Here is an 18,626-nt window from a genome sequence, read left to right on the forward strand (position 1 = left end):
CCCAAACTCCCCCTTGTGATGTGGGACATTCCTTAGCCCAGCTCAGCAGGTGTGTTTCCCAGGCTTGTAGTCCATTTGTTTGTGTTTTTGAGACATGGTCTCTTGTAGCCCATGCTGACACTGAACTCAGAATTTATGCAGCCAAAGAACTCCTAGTCATCCTCCTTCCTCTTCCTGAATTCTGGCATTTTGACTATGAGCTCCCACGTCTAGTTTGTATCACCGTTACAGATACATGAATGCAGGCAAGTGGCTTTAAGTCCTTACGTCTCCATTGAATATTTGTAAGACAAGAGCCAAAGACATCACTTATATAAGCATTTACCATAAAATGAGGCTTAAAGAACTGCTCAGAAAAGTGTTGGCTGTGAAGATGATGGTGGCACTGATGATGATGGTGGTGGTGGTGGTGGAAGTGACAATGGTAACGATGGTGATGGTGGTGGTGGTGGTAATGACGACAATGCCTGGAATTGTGATGGTGATCATGGACCTCTTGATTACTGCTCTGTGGTTGTGATGGGATACACTGACAAAAGCAACTTAGGGAAAGAAGGGTTTCTTTTGGCTTATCCTTCCATGGGGACTGTAAGTCATTATTACAGTTACACTACTACGTGAATAATAGACGTTCATGATGGGGGAGGGTGTGGCAGCAGAATCCTGACGCTGTCCTGGCAGTCAGAAAGCAGAGGGATAACATTTTCTCCCTGCACAGGAAGCATAGACAGAAAAGGGCATGGAATCACGCTATTAAACTTCAAAGCTACCCCTAGATGTACTTCCTCAAGCAAGGCTCCACCTCCCAAAGGCTCCATCATCTTCCCCAATAGCGCCACCAGCTAAGTGTCCAAATACATAAGCCTATGGGAGACATTGCTCACTCAAATGACAGCAAGGTATAAGGAGGGGAGAAATGCTAAAAGTCAGGGAGCAGTCCACCATGATCCACAGGCTGGCAGAGTTCTGCCTATCCTTGCCCGGTAAGTGGCACGTAGCCAAATCATCCTGAGTCTGTTACCGTCCGCTCTACAACCCTGACCTGGCGCTACAGTTTATCCCCCTGGCCTCACATGTAAACAAGAGTCTCAGTTGACCCTGTGTGCTTTTCTTTTCCATGATCAAACTCTCTGCTTCTGGATTTCTGGCTAGAAAGAACACACCACATGCCCATTCACCGTCATATCATAATCCCAGCCATGTCATGTTAGAATGCATTCATTCAAGTAAGGAAAGATCTGGAAGCAGCACTGAAATGTAAAGTAAACTTAAGTACCACCCTTGGGAATGAGTCTACACGCTAAAGGTTAGCCCTGGGGTTAGAAGCCTGGTCACACTGTGAGAATCGGGGGACGCTCAGCAGAAGACTGTCGAGGCCAAGCCCAGCCTCAGCTCTCTCAAGAAACTGAAAGAAAAAAAATCAGAAGGGGAACCTCTGAGGAATGTGACCTACCTTCTTTTTCATTCAGTCTAGGACCCCATGCTATGAGCTGGTGCTATCCACATTTACGAAGGCCGTTCCAAGCTCACTTAATCTAATCCAGAAACTCTCTCTTCAGACATGCTCAAAGTCTCGTCTCCTGGGTGATCCTAGATCCTTCAAGTTGACCATCAGTGTTACTAGTGCAGTGTGGGCAGGCCCTACACAAAAGCTGGAGCTCCTGCCATTGGCTGTATCTCTGTCCTTAGGTCAGAGGCCCAGAATGGGTGGGTTCTAGAAAGCGCTGGTGCTCCACGACAGAGGATGATGTGCTAGAACTCTGACCCCAGTGACAACAGCATCTCTGAAGACCCGCTGCTGAGTGGCCCGCTCTGCTGCTTGCTGCCAGCTCACCCTTCCCCGGGCAGTGCCAACTGCATGTGGTCTTGAGCCTTTGATCTGGTCACTGGGTGTGGGCCCAGCAGTTGGGCCACCCCACAGGGACGGCAGGACAGCTCTTGCTTTGCTGTCCTATCCAAGCTCTGTCTTCCTGGGGAACATCAGCTCCGGTGCTGGCTGCAAGCTCTGGGAAGCTCGAGAGGCAGCTAGCTTCTAGGATCAAGGACAGGGAGTGTGTCCTGACAGCTGGGAGTGCCTCTGTTGTCTCCTAGGCCAGTGTCTGTTCACACACAGATGAGATCTGTGGAGATGCCTCCCACACCCTGATGCTACACAGAATCTCAAAAAAGGCAGTTCCCGTCTCCTAGGACAAGACAGTCTCTGTGTCTCCCGCTGGCCTCTTATTCTGAAAACAGCCTTCTCAGAAAGCAGGCATATTAGTTTTGTTGGTAGAGTCCTTGTCTAGTGTACATGGGTTCAATCCCCAGTACTGGGAAGAAACCCCGTCTCAGAAAGCAAATGTTGGAGAGAGCGGGATTGCTTACACCGCCCTTGTTTCGAACAGGCACTGAAATTCTGAGCAAGTCGGTTCGCATTATCTTCTCCACGTTAGGCGTCTGTACATTTTTTGCAATCGGCTACATGGTCCTGCCGCTGTTTGCATACTTCATCCGAGACTGGAGGATGCTGCTGCTGGCCCTGACGCTGCCTGGGGTGCTGTGTGTCCCCCTGTGGTGGTGAGTACAGCCGCCATTCCCAGCCAGCCCTCTGCTGAGGCAGGCAGGTTCCCCAGGGAGAAGCCCACTGCTCACCCAGCTGCATCTACATGCTCTCTGCTGCAGCTCGCCCTGCTGCCTCAAACTCCCGGCGCTTTCTGAGCCTCAGTGAGCGGGCACACGCACTGTGCCAAGCCTGTTACTCGGGAGTTCCAGCCTCCTTCCAGATGCTTCCCACGCCAGCTTCATGCCCGTTTACTTCCACGTTGTCTGTGGAGCTGGTGCTGCTGGGCTGTGTTTTTAACTCTGTCCTAAGGTTGGGGCACTTTCCTTTCTTTAGAAATCCTCTTTTCTCTGTTCAGCACAGTACAGACTGTGCCTGCTCCACATACAAATTCCATATGTACGGCTGCAAAGACCAGAACCAGAAAATAGTGTCCTGAGCATGCTCAGACTGTTTCTCCTGTTATTCCCCCAAACGATACACTACAGGCACTCATGCTGTGTTTACGTTTTATTAGGCGTTGAGGGGCTGATGGTAGGTAGCTCAGGGGCAGAAGGCTTGCCTGGCATCCCCAACACCCATCTCCAGCAAGCTGCCCCCAAAGGAGTATCACACATTGTGTTACACAATGTACGTAACCCAGAGAGAAACATATACAAGAAGTGCGTAGATTGTGTACAAGTCTATTGAAGTTTGTTTTGCTGTGCTAGGGATGGAGCCCAGACACTGTGCATGCTAGTAAGCTCTCTACACTCTACAGTTTTACCTTAGAGGAGGTCTTGCTCTGTTGCATAAGTTGGCCTTGAGCGCCTGGGTCCAGTGGTCCTCCCACCTCAGTTTTCCTGAGTAGCTAGCCTACAGGCACACAAACCACAGTGTCTGGCTATGCCATTTGCTGGAAGAGAGTTGAACATGGGACAATTTTTGTATCCTGGGACCAGTTCTACAAAGACCAAGGAACATGTAACTGCTCTTCACAATTAGCATCTGAGGTGTGCTTGTGCGTGTGTTTGTGGTGTGTGTGTGTGTGTGTGTGTGTGTGTGTGTGTGCGTGTTTTGTCCTGGAAAAAAGATAATTTTTCAGCAGTCTCCCGTTATTCTTGGCTTGCCCTGGACTCCTCAAGATGAGCTAAGGATGGCCTTGTGCTTATTCTCCTTGTGTTTGCCAGCATATGGGGCTTATGCAATGTTGGGGATGGAGCCCTGAACTTTGCATGCTAGGCAAGCATACCCTGAGTTATATTCCCAACTCCCCAAATAAGCTGTAAAGGAGGTGTTTTTTTCTCCTATGGTAGCTTGCCAAATGGGAACCTTCTTTCTAAGAGGGAGAGTGAACCTAGGGCCCCGTGCGTTCTAGGCAGGCAAGTGGTATGCCACCGAGCTGGACGCCCTCAAATGGTTCCCCAACCTAGTTTTCCAATGGCAGTTGTAGGAATTTCAAAGTTTGGAGATTCGCTGCTAAGTCTTACCATGGGATAACTGGAGGCTTTGGAAAGAGACCAGATTTTTAATATTAAAAAAATAAAAATAAAGTTCTAGCCACAGCCCCCTCTTCAGAATTTCCCTTCTTTACTTTTTCCTATTTAAACAAGACAAAAGGAAATTCCTGGCTGTTATTCATTTCCTCTGTCTCTAATTCATCTTGGTTTTATTTTGTTTTACCAAAATCCACTGTTCTAGAAATAACCCTACTTACATGATTAGCCTAATAAAGGTGGTTTTGGTCAACTTGTGGAATTCGAAGTTTAGCCCTCTTGGTTGACTTTGACACCTGCCCGGGAAATGGACTAGAAGGACCTTCAGCTTTCTGCAGCTATCACGCAGCCACGGGAGCTGACAAGTGTCCCCTTGGCTCAGCTGGCCTCCTCCAAGCTCTACTTGCTTTTACCTCCCAGGCTGCTGTGGTTTTTACCAGCAGAAATATTTTAGAGTAAAGTGTGTATGAAGGTTCAAGTGGAGTTTGTATTCGGGGGGAAAAAATTACCTTTTCTGGCTTGTTTTGCTTTATTTCTTATTTCACTGGAGTTGGAAAGATACCTTAATTTTTCTTAACTTTTATGTATGTGGGTGTTTTGTCTGCATGTGTGTCTGTGTGCCACGTTCAGGCAGTGTGTGGGACAGCCGTTAGAGGGCCTCGGATGCCCTGGAACTGGAATTACAGACAGCTGTTAGCCACCATGTGGCTTCTGGAGGACTCCTCCAGGGTCTTCTGGAGGAGCAGCCAGGGCTCTTGACCTACTGGCCCTTGGAAGACAGCTTTGTAAGAGCTAGATATTGTGCTGATTTATCTGGAAGTTTCCTCTGGAAGCCAGGGTGAGGGTCAGTAAGAAACAGCAGGCCAGGCTCCACACAACTCTGTGCCCAAGAGAACCTCTGTGGTAGTTAGTTTCCTTGTTGCTGTCTCAAAAGTCCTGACAAAACCACCTCAAGTAGGAAGGGTTTGCCCTGGTTCACAGTTTAGGGTGCAGTCCATCAAAGTGGGGAAGCCATGGCAGGAAGCGGAGAGTGATGACAGCTGGTGCTCAGCTCCTCTTCTCTTCTTCTCTTTTTATTCAGTCTGGCCACATTAGGCTGTGCCTTCCCACCCAGGTTAACTCAACCTGCAAACTCGTTACAAGCTTGCCTGGAGATTTGATATAAATTGATTGAAATGTCACACTGTACCTTAGAAATATAGTTTATGTGCTGATTAACATTTTACTATATGTATTTGCTAACATCAAATCCTGTGGTTATGAAAAGTTACAAACCACTGCAAATGAATTCTAGGTTTATTCCGGAATCTCCCCGGTGGCTGATTTCCCAGAGGAGATTCGATGAGGCAGAACAGATCATCCAGAAAGCTGCAAAGATGAACAGCATTGTGGCGCCAGCAGTGATATTCGACCCTCGGGAGGTGAGTGAGCATGTGTGTAGGCGTCCCTTTTGCGATCAGCTCTGTGGCCTTCCTTTTATGGAACTCAATGGAACTCTCTGTTAGGTTCCCACAGTGCACCAGGCGCTGCGCTAGGCATCGGGGTGTGGTCGTGACTGCCGTGTCAGGAATAAACCTTGGGAGGCATGGCGCTGCACACCTGTTGTCCACCCTTCTCAGGAGGTGAAAGCCTGAGGGCTTGCTTCCTAAGCCCAGGCACTTAGGGCCAGCCTGTGCAACATCGTAAGACGTCGTCTCTCTTCCTGAAAAAAAATCTACCTAAAGGACTATTTATAAATTAAGAACAATGTTAGACATTTGCCTTTCTTTCTTTCTTTCTTTCTTTTTTTCTTTCTTTTTTTCTTTCTTTCTTTCTTTCTTTTTTCTCATTCTTTCCTTTTTTCTTTCCTTTCTTTTCTTTCTTTTTCTCTGTCCATCCAATTCATATGCCCAGTTGTTGGTTGGCAGTTTTATCCTCTTAGTGACTAACTGGTGTGACTCTTTGTGAATTCTATATATCTGCTGGCAAAGAACTTCTCCCATTCACTGAGATGTTGCTCCGTAAACGTTTCCTTTGCTGTGTGGAAACTTAATTTTATTCTGTCCTAGCTGCTGGTACTTGGGGCTTTTCCTGTGCTGGAGAGACTCTCGAAAAGTCTTCCCTACCCCAGTGTCTTGACGAGTATTCCTTATGTTTTCTTCTGGAAGTTTTAGCATTTGGGGTTTTAAACTAAGACCCTTGATCCATTTTGAGTTGATTTTTGAATAGGTGGAAGATAGGAATGTGATTTCCCTCTGCACAGGTGGCTATCCAGTTTGCCGTACCATCTGTTGAACGGGCTATCTTTTCTTTTCGCAAGTTCCCAACTTTAGGTTGGCATGTGTGCCTAACCATTACAAGGGTACATACAGATGGTTTTTAAGATACCCACCGTACCTGGAAAAAGTGCGTCTGAGAGTTGGTCAATCCTCAGTTCCCACTGTATCCCGAATTACACCAAAATCTGCTAGGGAAGAGGTACTTGTCTTCAGTGGGTGTGTCTGGCATGTCCAAGGCCTCAGTATTTGAGGGCACAGGCACAAGGCTCCCCTCCTTGAGTGGAGGTGGCCATGAGGAAAGCTGATATATCATGGGTTTTGCTGCACATTGTAAGGGTGAGGACTTTTGGGGTGTCATGTGCTGGCCCTTAGAGGAGACAAGAAGGCTAAGACATGGCCCCCACACTAGCTGAAGGAGGCAAGAGGAGTTGATCTGAAGGAAAATGGTGGCACAGGAAGGAGATGTTGAGGTCCCCAGGGAATTGACAGGGTTTCTCTGTGTAGCCCTGGCTATCCTGGAACTCTCTTTGTAGACCGGGCTGGCTTCAAACTCACAGAGATCCGCCTACTTCTGCCTCCTCAAGTGCTGGGATTTCAAGGTGTGCACCACCATGCCCAGCTAAATTAAATTTTTAAAAAAGAGCTGTGTGCCCATGTTTTTCCCGTAGGTACTTCCTACCTGCCTCTTCCTCGTGTTTTATTTATGTTATTTTAGCTGCAGGAGCTGAACTCCTTGAAGCAGCAGAAGGTCTTCATTCTGGACCTGTTCAAGACTCGGAACATTGCCACAATAACGGTGATGTCTGTGACACTGTGGTAAGCAAAGGATGCACTGGGCGTGCATTCTCGGGGCACCCAAGGATGCAGCTGATCTCCTTTAGCTCAAAGGAGAGTGACAAAGCCTAGGCTCCCCCACAGCTAAAGGAGAATCATGGAATTCTGAGATCTTTAGGCATGTCTCAGATCAATTGACTAAATACGGGGACTAAATACGGGGACAGTTACGGGTAACAGTAAGTCTGCAGTATGGGGACCCCACCATGTGGAAGGCGATGGGCTTGAGGCTGCGGATGCCCCTGGGGACCGAGGCAGAAGTGTTGAGTCTCCCCACTGGCTTCCCGGAACTGAACAGTGGAGTTGCTGTCACCTGCCTCCACATGAGTTTAAGACACGGAAGTAATGACCTGAGCTTATTAACTAGATTAGTAACAAATCTTCAAAGAAATAAGGACAAAAATAATAACAATAATAACTACCCCATAAATAACAACAAACACACACACACACACACACACACCCCACAGAGAGACTGAGTACCAGAACTGGCAGATGCTATCCTAGAACCACGCTGTTTTACAATTAGAGAAACATCAGTGTGGAATATCCTGGCCCACCCTCTGTCAGCTGTCTTCTTCTTAGCTGTCTGCACACATCCCTCATGCAATGTATTCTAATCAATGGCACTAGGGAGCCAGTAATCACCGACCCCTAGCCCCATCCATGCTGCTCTTACACAGCACGTGAGCATCACCGAATCTCCACAGCAATAACGTTTACTTTTTCATGTGCTGGCTTGTTTGTTTGTTTGTTTGTTTGTTTTGGATTAGTCCTGTGTCCCCACCTGGTCTAGTAGCCAGAGACCCACCGTGTCTCTGAAAGCCCCCTTCAGAGATGAGTGTTCTCCAGTCATGCTCAGATGTCCGCACTGTTGACTAGTGACTTGTTCAGAACGCCATTGTTCCACAGCACTTTCTGCAGAGACAGAAATGTTTGGGATCCATTTGTCCATCCCAGTAGTCTCCAGACTTTTGCAGCTACTAAGCACATGAAGTGCCATTCCAACTGAGAAACTGAACTTGTAATCTCACTTTAATGTAGTTCTATTCAAATAGTCCCACATAGCTAGTGCTCGCCTAGAGGACACAGGACCTAGACCAACTTGTGGCCGTGGCCATCTTTTTGTGACTGGATCATTTGTCTTTCTTTCAGGATGCTAACTTCAGTGGGTTACTTTGCTCTGTCTCTCAATGTTCCTAACTTACATGGAGATGTCTACCTGAACTGCTTCCTCTCTGGCCTGATTGAAGTTCCAGCTTATTTCACGGCCTGGCTGCTCCTTCGAACCCTGCCTCGGAGATACATCATAGCTGGGGTGCTGCTCTGGGGAGGAGGTGTGCTTCTCTTGATCCAAGTTGTACCTGAAGGTAAGAAGTCAGCCCAGGCTAAGAGCATCCCAGAAAACCTGGCTGCATTAATGGCCTAGAGTATCGGTACAGGTCACTACCCCCCTTGACATCACTGACCGTCATCAGTCAGATAGGCAGAAGAAGGCTGACTGTGACATTTCCTGTGTTCCCAACAACTGTCCCAGCAGGGTATGGTGGCCCATCCCTATAACCTCAGCGCCTGGGAGGTGGAGGCACGAAGACCAGTTCAAAGCCAGCCTCGGCTGAGTAAGTCACTGTCTCAAAACACAAAAACAGCAAGGCAGTGCAAACAGTGGGTAAAGGTGCTTTTCACCAAGCCTAAGACCCCAACTTCCCTCTTTGGAACCTGAAAGGAGACCCCACACACGTGCTCTGACACACACTTGCCCATAGAAAGAAACAAGGAACTAATAAATGTGGGGATGGTGCAGCAAGACTAAACAATAACAAAAACCTCCAAAGCTAAAAGAACACAAAGGGGCACACATTTCCTTTTCCTATTGTGTCTGACTTTCTCCTATTGTTAAACTACAAGTTTGGTATATTACGAATACATTGTAACATACAGATAACACTGTTTCTATTTGTCTTTAACTTTTTAACCTCTGCAGTACTAAGGCTGAAACCCAGGGTCTTGCACGAGCCAAGCTCCCTACCATGGAGCCATATCCCCAACCCTTTATTTTTATGTAGAAGCAAGATCTTGCTAAGTGACCCAGCCTGACCTTGAACTCATTACATAGCCTAGGCTAGCCTTGCATCTGTAATTTCCCTGCCTCTGTCAGTCACATATTAATAGCTGGGATCGCTAGCATGCTCCAGGAGCTGGGGGGATGGCTCAGTAGTTAAAGTGCATGAGGAGCAGAGTACAGATCCCCCAACCCACATAAACGCTGGGCCAGCACGATGGTTCACCTGTGGTTCCAGCCTTGCATGGCTACATGCAGGCAAAAGCATGTATATACATGGGCACATCACACCAAAAAACAAAAAAAAAAAAAAGAATTTTTTTTTTAAAGCATGTGCCACTGAGCCGGAATAGAACCATATTTCTTAATAATAAATCAGGAAGGAAATGACTGGCCCCCTCTCTTTACAAATCAGATTTAACTGTGTCTAACATCTAACAACTCACTATGAAACGCTTGTAACAACATGGACGGGGGTCACAGGATACATTAACAATCCAAAAACTAAAAGTAATGAAAAGTCCAAGGCCACCCATGACCTTCCATCTTCAACCACCTGGTGATCGCAATTTTCGAGGGCAGAGTCTTGTCCGGCAGGGCTTTGTGTGTAAACTACCGTTTGACAGCAGTAAGGATAATAGAATAATTAGGTGTTGATTCTAGGAGGGCCCTGTTTGAAAAGAGCCTCTTTTCCAGATTATAGCTTCGTGTCCATTGGCCTGGTGATGCTGGGAAAATTTGGGGTCACCTCTGCCTTCTCCATGCTGTACGTCTTCACCGCAGAGCTCTACCCAACCCTGGTCAGGAACATGGCTGTGGGCATCACCTCCATGGCCTCTCGGGTGGGCAGCATCATTGCTCCCTACTTCGTTTACCTGGGTGAGATGCTTCTTGCTCCGTCTTTAAATTATTGTTTTTAATTTTGTGTGTGTTTTGCATGGGTGTGTGTGTGTGTGTTGTATGTATGACCTCCTTTGGGCAGTCCCTTCATGTGAGGAGTTGGTTTGGGTCCTGTGCTGGTCATACTACAGCTGAATCCCTCTCCATGCTCTGGCTGCTCAGCCCCAATGCAGACACACTTCTTTTTAAAGCCCTCACTGGTTTCTTTTTGTGATCATTCTCAATGACTCCTTGGGTCTTCTGCTGTGTCTCTGTTGGATTCTCTCTCTCTCTCATTAGATTTAACAAGTTTTGTGTTTTTTTATAACACTGTTTTCTCTGAATGTGAGTGTAGCACTTTCGTACCTGGTGTCCAGGGAGGTCAGAAGAGAGTATCTGAAGTCGTAGAAGGTATCAGCCACCATGTAGGTGCTGGGAATGGAACTTGGACCTTTGGCGAGAGCACCAAGAGCTCTTAACCACTGAACCATCTCTCTAGGCCTGAATTCCTCTGTGGATAGCCTCCTTGGTGTGAACTGGAAGCAGGCAAAGGAGTGGAAAGAGCAGAGGTTCTAACTAGTGGACATGAGTTAGGATTTCTTGTTCTTGCCGGAACCTGACTTTGGAAGGGCTGTGAGAACAGGGAGACAGATACAGTGTAAGGATGGACGGGGCTCAGGGGTGCTGCTGGGTCCTCCCTAGTGGTTCAGCGGCTAGGCTCAAATTTTCTTTGGGATGTATATGTGTGTGTGTGTGTGTGTGTGACTTGACTGGAATGAACACACCTTATTTTGCTTCCTTATATGTTGGTTACCTACTAGTTCAAACACACACACACAACACACATGTGTGTGCTTACATGCAAGTGTGCATACCTCAGAGATGAATTCTCGGAAAAGGTACACTCTAAGTCCACACAGAGAAAGAAACACATTTTCCTAATTCTAACACACCCTCCACAGCTGCTCTGAGCACAACGGCCCTGAGCACGCTGTGACAGCACGCTGTACAGGAGGAAGCCATGACTCCTTAGACTTCTCAGCCACACTTAGATGACCCAGGGCTGGACCACCAGTTCATGAGAAGCAGATCAGAAGCAGGAAAGAGCCCTGAGTCTAACAAGCTGTTCCTTTTAGCAACACAAGGCCACAGAGAAGTCCCAAGAGCAGTGTTTTCCTTAACAGCAAAAAAAAAAAAAAAAAAAAGTATTACATGCATGGGTGTATTGCTTTTCTATCCTCTCTGTGTGCAGAGAAGCAGAACGGTGAGGGTTCTTGTTCTTCTCTCTCAGTAGCCCCATAAAGAGGAGTAGGGCCCGGCATGTGCTCAGTCAGTATGGTCTTTGCCTACTAAGCAGGCACAAAGCCTTGGGCTTGAGCCCCAGCATTGCTTAAACCATGGATGGAGTCATAGAAGTAAGGGCAAGAAAACCAGATGTTCAAAGTCATCCTCTGCTATCTAGCTAAGTCCTCTCGCCACCCATGTCAAGCTACCTCCACCCTAAGGAAGATTTCATAGTGAAGACTTGTAGCCAAGAAACATGTCACGCACGGTTGGCAACAGCTTAGAACCTAAGAGTGCGCGAATGTGCAGAAGGATCATTAATAATTAATATTGGCTCATATTATTAATAATGCAGCAATAACTCTTTAACCAGCTGTTTACCCAAATAACCACACAGAGAGAACGAAGGTTTGTTTCACTAACCTAGAGAACAATCCTTAGCACTAATTACTCCATCCTAAACCCCCAAGCTAGTATACCTTCCCTCCCATTCGGATTTCCCTCGTTATATTTGCTTTTTAATTGTTTCCTAGGTCTGATTCACTTCTCCTCGTGCTTCCTGGTCCTCTCCTTTTGTAGAATGGGAGGAAGATATGCTAGCTTGGAGGTTTAGAATGGAGTAATTATTGCTCAGTATTATAAGTTCCAGGCTAATTAAATAAATCTGAGTCTCTCTGTGTGGTTATTTGGGTAAACAGCCGGTTAAAGAGTAACTGCTGCCATTACTAATAATATGAATCAACATTAATTATTAATTAATAATCCTTCTACACTAATGTACAACCAGGGGGTAAATAATTTTAGGGGAGCAGGCTGTGGTATCCCTCCGCCGTAACCCAAGGTATTTTGCTGACTTTCCTTCCTCTAGAAGAGGTTTGCTTAAATCTGCTCCCATGGCGTGTCTGCACCTTGGCAATGTGAGTCCAGGAGCACGCTCGCATCTGACTGATGTTCTCCTGTCCGGTGCTTTACAGGTGCTTATAACAGACTCCTGCCCTACATCCTCATGGGCAGTCTCACTGTCCTGATTGGAATCATCACGCTTTTTTTCCCTGAAAGTTTCGGAGTGACTCTACCAGAGAACTTGGAGCAGATGCAGAAAGTGAGAGGGTAAGGAGCAAAGTGACTGGAAGAAAATAAGAATGACTGGAAGAGGAAACACAGTGTCTAATGTGGGTCTGAAGAGTGTTGAGAGATCAGCAGAGGGGCACTGTTGAGACCACTGTTGAGCAAGGCTATCTGAAGTGGCAGGGCAACGGTGTAGAAACAGAAACCCATGGAGCAGGCTGGAGTTCAGGATGAAGCCCGAGAAAATAAGAGAATTCAGAACATGGTTTAAAAAAACAAGTCACTTACCAACTTAAAATCCATTGTGAAGGTCAGGGCACATACCTGTAGTCCAAGCTACAAGGCAGGGAAAGGCGGGAGGTCACATGAGTCCAGGAGTTCAAGACCATCCTGAGTCACATAATGAACCCCCTCAAATTCCAATCATCCATATATACATGCATGCATACATATGTAAAAATAATCAGTGGGCGAATTCAGTTATCCTGTAAATAGCTGTTAGAATATTCAGCTAGAAATGGTGGGACCTGGAAGAGATCATCCTGAGTGAGGTATCCCAGAAGCAGAAAGACACACATGGTATATACACACTTATAAGTGGATAGAAGACATATGATATAGACTAATCATACTAAAATCTGTACAGCAAAAGAAGCTAAGCAAGAAGGAGGACCCTAGGTAAGATGCTCATTCAGAAAAGCAAATGGGATGGATATCAGAAGAGGAAGAAAACAGGGAATAGGACAGGAGCCTACTACAGAGGGCCTCTGAAAGACTCTGTCCTGCAAGGTATCAAAGCAGAGGCTGAGACTCATAGCCAAACTTTGGGAAGAGTGCAGGGAATCTTACGAAAGAAGGAAGAGATAGAAGGATCTGGAGGGGACAGGAGCTTCACAAGGAGAGAAAAAAAAATCTGGGCACAGGGGTCTTTTTTGAGACTGATACGCCAACCAAAGACCATGCATGGAGATAACCTAGAACCCCCTACACAGATGTAGCCTGTGGCAGCTCAGTGTCCAAGTGGGTTCCCTAGTAAGGGGAACAGGGACTGTCTCTGACATAAACTCAGTGGTCTGCTCTTTGATCACCGACCCCTGAGTGGGGTGCAGCCTTACCAGGCCACAGAAGAAGACAATGCAGCCAGTCCTGATGAGAACTGATAGACTAGGATCAGATGGAAGGGGATGAGGACCTCCCTTATCAGTGGACTGGGGGAGGGGCATGGGAGGAGATGAGGGAGAGTAGGATTGGGAGGGTAAAATGGAATACAAAGTGAAGAAACTAATTAATAAAAAAATAAGTTTTTAAAAAGAATATTCAGCTAGATATTTTTGAATAAAGACAAAAAGCTGAATTCTTCCAAAAACATCAAGATAAACTCTAGAAAGAAAAAAGTATTTAGGAACAAAAAATACAAAATCATGCATCTACAAGAACATTTTTTAAAATGTGAACTGAGCAATGAGATCAAGAGTTAAAGGTCATCCTGCATAGCGAAAGCCAGTTCCAAACCAACCAACCAACCAACCAACCAACCAAAGCAGTAACAAAATCAAAGATGTCAATAAAGCAGGGGAAAATATGTGCTGCACAGAGGTAGACATGGGCTGATACACCAGCTTCCTGCGATCTGTAGGGAAGAGGGCTCTCCAGCAAAGGAGAGGAAATTTTACTTGGAGAGGGTGGAATCTAAGTAGGCAACATCTGCGTGAAACAGACTGTTCATTGTATATGTTTAAAGACATACAGGAGCCAGTAATGTGCTCGACGGACGAGGGTGCCTGCCACCAAGACCCAGCACAGGAGTTCTACTCCTTGAACCCCCAGAGTGGAAGGAGAGAATTAATCTCCACACGTTATCCTCTGTTGCTGTGATTAAATGCCATGACCAAGGGCAGCTGGCACAGAAAGAGTTTATTCTGGCTTACGGAAAAATAAACAACCTTGCATCCATGTAAGAACCAGCATTATGTCTGTTATCACAGGACCAGAAAGGCAGGGGCAGGGCCGACCCTAGGACTTGCTGGCCTGCCAGTCTGGTCAAATCAGTGAGCTCCAGGTTCAGAGAGAGACACTGCCTCAAAATATAAGGTGAAAAAAACAACTTAAAAACTCAGGTGAAGAGCAATGGAGGACAACACCCATCATGCAGCTACATACATACACACACACACACACACACACACACACACACAAACTTTAAAAACTAGACTGTCTTTAGGACTATGATATTTATGTGTTTTTATCTTTCTGAGACTTTCTGGGCGTCCTACAGTCTAGCTGAATACTGACTCTACAGGTAGCGTCAGCCCCCACAGGTGTGAGGGCCCAATGGCACACCTTTCTCAAACTGCAGGTGCCAGCCACAGGCCAGTCTCACTTCAGTCTCACTTGGCTAAAGACGTCTGGGGTCCACAGAGCTCCCACCTTTGTGTTCGACCATTTGCTGGAAAGCCTCACAGACCTTAGGGAAATACTTCCCTTGCCGTCAGTGGGAATACAGACAGGTGTGTGCTGGAAGGACCCTGGGTGTGGGGTGTCTGCTCTGTGGGTTGGGGCGCTTTACTCTCCTGACAAGGAGGCATCAATGATCCAGAAGATTCTCCCCCCCCCACCCGCAAACCCTACTGTTAGCAGACTCTCCGTCCTGTGGGCTTGACTGGTCCTTTAAGGCTACCCCACCCTGCTCTGCTCTGCAGAGGTGGAGACAGCAAAACTGAAAAGCTCTGTGCTTCTAAACCGAGGCTTCTTCCTTCTGGCAAGCAGTCCCCACGCTGGGGTTAGCTAAGCGTCCCCTCAGAGAACCAGAAACAACACATTGCCCCCTATCACCCAGGGAACCACGAGGGAGGTAGGAGCTCTGTGCCAGGAACCAGACGCAAAGACCAGACACCCTTCTGTGACAGCACAGCTTGGCATGAGAGAAAGGAAGATTCTGAACTGCATCTGCCTGGCTTCAAGTTTCAAATTTACAGCATAAAGTTGGAGAAATTGAGTTTTCCCAACCCTCAGTTTTCCCACTTAGTACGTGGGAATATTTCACATGGCTGCCTATGGGTTCTGTAAAAGTGTTAGCCGTGGCTCACCATGAAAAAGCTAAGTCTGTATGTGTAGACCCTGCTCTGTCACAGAATTTTACAGGTGCCTGCGTTTGATAAGAGTTCATCTAAACTCACTTATAAGCGGATATTAGCCGATAATACAGGACAGCCATCTACAGACCTAAAGAAGCTAAACACTAAAAAGGACCCTAGGGAGGATGCTTAAATCTCATTCAGAATGGCAAACAGGATAGACACCAGAAGCAGTGGAAGAGAGGAAACAGGATGGGAGTCTACTATACAGGGTCCTCTGAGAGGATTCACCCAACAGGGGATCGAAGCAGATGCTGAGACTCAGGGCCATACTTTGGACAGAGGGCAGGGAGTCTTATGGAGGAAGAGAGGGGTGGGAATAGAGCGACATGGAGGGGACAGTAGCCCCACAAGGAGACCAACAAAACTAAAAGATCTGAGCCCAGGGGCTCCTGCAGAGACTGATGTACCAACCAAGGATCATGCATGGAGAGGATATAGACCCTTTGCTCAGATGTGGCCAGTTGGCAGTTCAGTCTCCATGTGGATCTCTGAGTGAGGGGAGCAGGGGCTGCCTCTAGCATGAACTCAGTTGACTGCTCTTTGGTCACTCACCTCTGGTGATGTGGCCTTACCAGGCCATGGAAAAAGAGGATCCAGGCAGTCCTGATGAGATCTAACAAGCTATGGGCAGATGGCAATACTGGAAACCTCCCCCCCCCACCTTCAGTGGACTAGGGGAAAGGGATGGGGGAAGATGGAGGGAGGGTAGAACTGGGAGGAGTTGAGAGAGGGAGTCTTGATCGGGATATATAATGAATAAATTGTGAAGAAAAAAATAAAAAAAAAATTAAAGCTAAAAAGAAGAAGAGTTCATCTAATCGCCAGGCTTTGGTCGTGCACGTCTTTAGTCCCACTACTTAGGAGGCAGAGGCAAGCGAAGCTCTGAGTTCAAGGCCAGCCTGGCTACAGAGTGAGCTCCAGGAAAGCCAGGGCTACACAAAGAAACCCTGTCCCAAACAAACAAACAAACAAACAAACACGCAAACGAAATGAGTTTAACTAATCATTAAAATTCTTCACTCTCCACTCATATTGCCGTGAACTTTCTGCCACCCCTCTATCCTTTCCTGAGGGAAACTGAAGAGCTTAGATTGCGGGCATTGTGTTTAATCAAGAAAGTAGCTCCAAATCATCAAACACAGTGGGATTTTTTTGTTTGTTTGTTTTTGTTTTTTCTTGTTAGAGTTCATACACTTTTCATTGGTTGAGTGGGGTAATGTTTCCTGATGTCAGTTTGGAGTTTTAAGAAGAGGAATACTAAGTGTTTAATTTTCTTCAGTGGTTGTTTTGTTTTCAGGTTCAGATGTGGGAAAAAATCAACAGTCTCAAAGAACAGAGAAGAAAACCCCAAGGTTCTAATAACTTCGTTCTAAGAAGGTTTCCAAGGCACTTGGCAAAGAGCAGATGTGTAAGATGAGTGGGGTGTGTTTGGGCATACCTGTAATCCCAGGAGGATCAGGAATTCAAGGTCACCCTTGGCTACATAGAGTGTGAGACCAGTCTGGATTACCAGCAGCCCTGCTCAACAAGACAAAACCAAATTAAAGCCTTTTCTGCTGAAAGGGACTAATAGAAACGAGGACTGGAACAGAAATACACCCTCTCTCCTAAACTCTGGCCGCTCTTCCAGGTGATCCTCTTGTTTTAAGAATAAACATTTCTAAACAGTCTTGACCACTAAACTCTTCAGTGAAATAGGTTTGTAAGATTTTTTTTTTAACGTGTTAGTCAAGGGTTGGCAAAATCCATATGAAGATTAACACACATTGCCAAACATATAAATGTTATCCAAATAAAATTCATTGTGTTATCTCAACTCTTAGATGATAACAGTGATTGTGTGTGGGTGTGTGTCCGTGCGTACCTGGTTAAGTGTAGAGGTGATCCAGCACATTCAGAGAACAGCTTTCGAATTTAGCTCCTCTGGGGCTGTGGCCAAAGCATCGTTTGGACTGCAGGTCTCGAGTCTTTGATGGGGGGGTTGCCACCCTGAGCTAGAGGCTCTAGTCTGAGAGTCCCATCAAGAAGATGTGCTCAGAGTCCGCGGATGATGAGCAGACCCTGCTCAACACTGGATCTGACTCACGTTGTGTCACCCGACCAGAACACCAGCAGACAAAAAAAAGTCTTTGCAGATCTGGGGAGACGGCTCAGTTAGCCAAGGGATGACGGAGCATGAGGATGTGATAGCGAAACCGAGGGAGGCTGGACCTAACTTATGCCTGCTGTGCACACCTGTTGTTCCTGCTGCTAGAGAGGATGAGGCAGGGTGGTCATCTGTGGTCAAAGTTGCAGATAAAGCCAGGGAAAGATAGTGGGACCCACCTCAAAACTATATAAATAAAACCATAAATGTAACTTCTCTTCATTTGACAATAATATTACTTTAGAATCAAGCATTTGTTGTTTTTTTTATACTTAAGGATATATTATTTGCATAAAATAATGAGTTTCGTTGTGAGGAGTGCGTACGCTTTGAGACAGGGTTTCAATGTGTAGCCCTGGCTGGCCTGGAACTGACTATGCAGGTCAGGCTGATCTCAAATTCACAGAGATCCACCTGCCTCCGTCTTCCTAGTGCTGGGATTAAAGGCCTTTGGCACCAAGCACAGCAAGTTTTTCCCCCCTTTGTTTGATATTTTTACCAGTCATCCCCTGAGTTAACTATAAAAATGACCAATCTTGGTTAAATCCTAAACTAAGATCCTTAATCTTGAAGCTAAATTTTTACATTTGCTTAAATCAGTTTAATGAAGGGCAGAATGAATTCTTAAAAACATCATAACAGAATAAAGACTGGGAATTAAAATTCATTGCCCACAGCCTCACGATCACGGTCTCAAAATTTGCCTCAATTTTTAAAACGATTGTTATAATTTTATTTTATGTGAAGGGGCGGTTCGCCTGCATGTATATCTGTGAAGTAAATGTGTGTCTGGTTCCCAGAAGGCCAGAAAGGGCCTCGGTTCCCTGGAAATGGAGTTACAAAAGGTTGTGAGCCACCGATGCATGCTGGGAATCAAACTCAGGTCCTCAGAAGGAACATTTCCAGCAGGCTTACAATGCCTTTCTGACCCATAAGGAAAAGCC

General features: G+C 46.4%; 1 protein-coding gene across 7 annotated transcripts in view; it reads left to right on the forward strand.

Moving 5' to 3' along the window:
* The window catches only part of Slc22a4 (solute carrier family 22 member 4), a 43,918-nt gene extending 26,566 nt beyond the window's left edge, over positions 1-17,352 (forward strand). Inside the window, exons 4-10 of one of the 7 annotated variants that reach the window (XM_060363716.1) lie at positions 2,385-2,556; positions 5,309-5,435; positions 6,988-7,088; positions 8,262-8,476; positions 9,865-10,047; positions 12,306-12,441; positions 16,816-17,352. In XM_060363716.1, the coding sequence (XP_060219699.1) occupies positions 2,385-2,556; positions 5,309-5,435; positions 6,988-7,088; positions 8,262-8,476; positions 9,865-10,047; positions 12,306-12,441; positions 16,816-16,909 (1,028 nt within the window). In that variant the 3' untranslated portion in view covers positions 16,910-17,352. The other 6 variants (XM_021637354.2, XM_060363717.1, XM_060363715.1 and 3 more) reach the window with 6 other exon arrangements.
* The last annotated feature ends 1,274 nt before the right edge of the window (positions 17,353-18,626 follow it).

Source organism: Meriones unguiculatus, chromosome 11 (genome assembly GCF_030254825.1).
Source record: "Meriones unguiculatus strain TT.TT164.6M chromosome 11, Bangor_MerUng_6.1, whole genome shotgun sequence".
NCBI lineage: Eukaryota > Metazoa > Chordata > Mammalia > Rodentia > Muridae > Meriones > Meriones unguiculatus.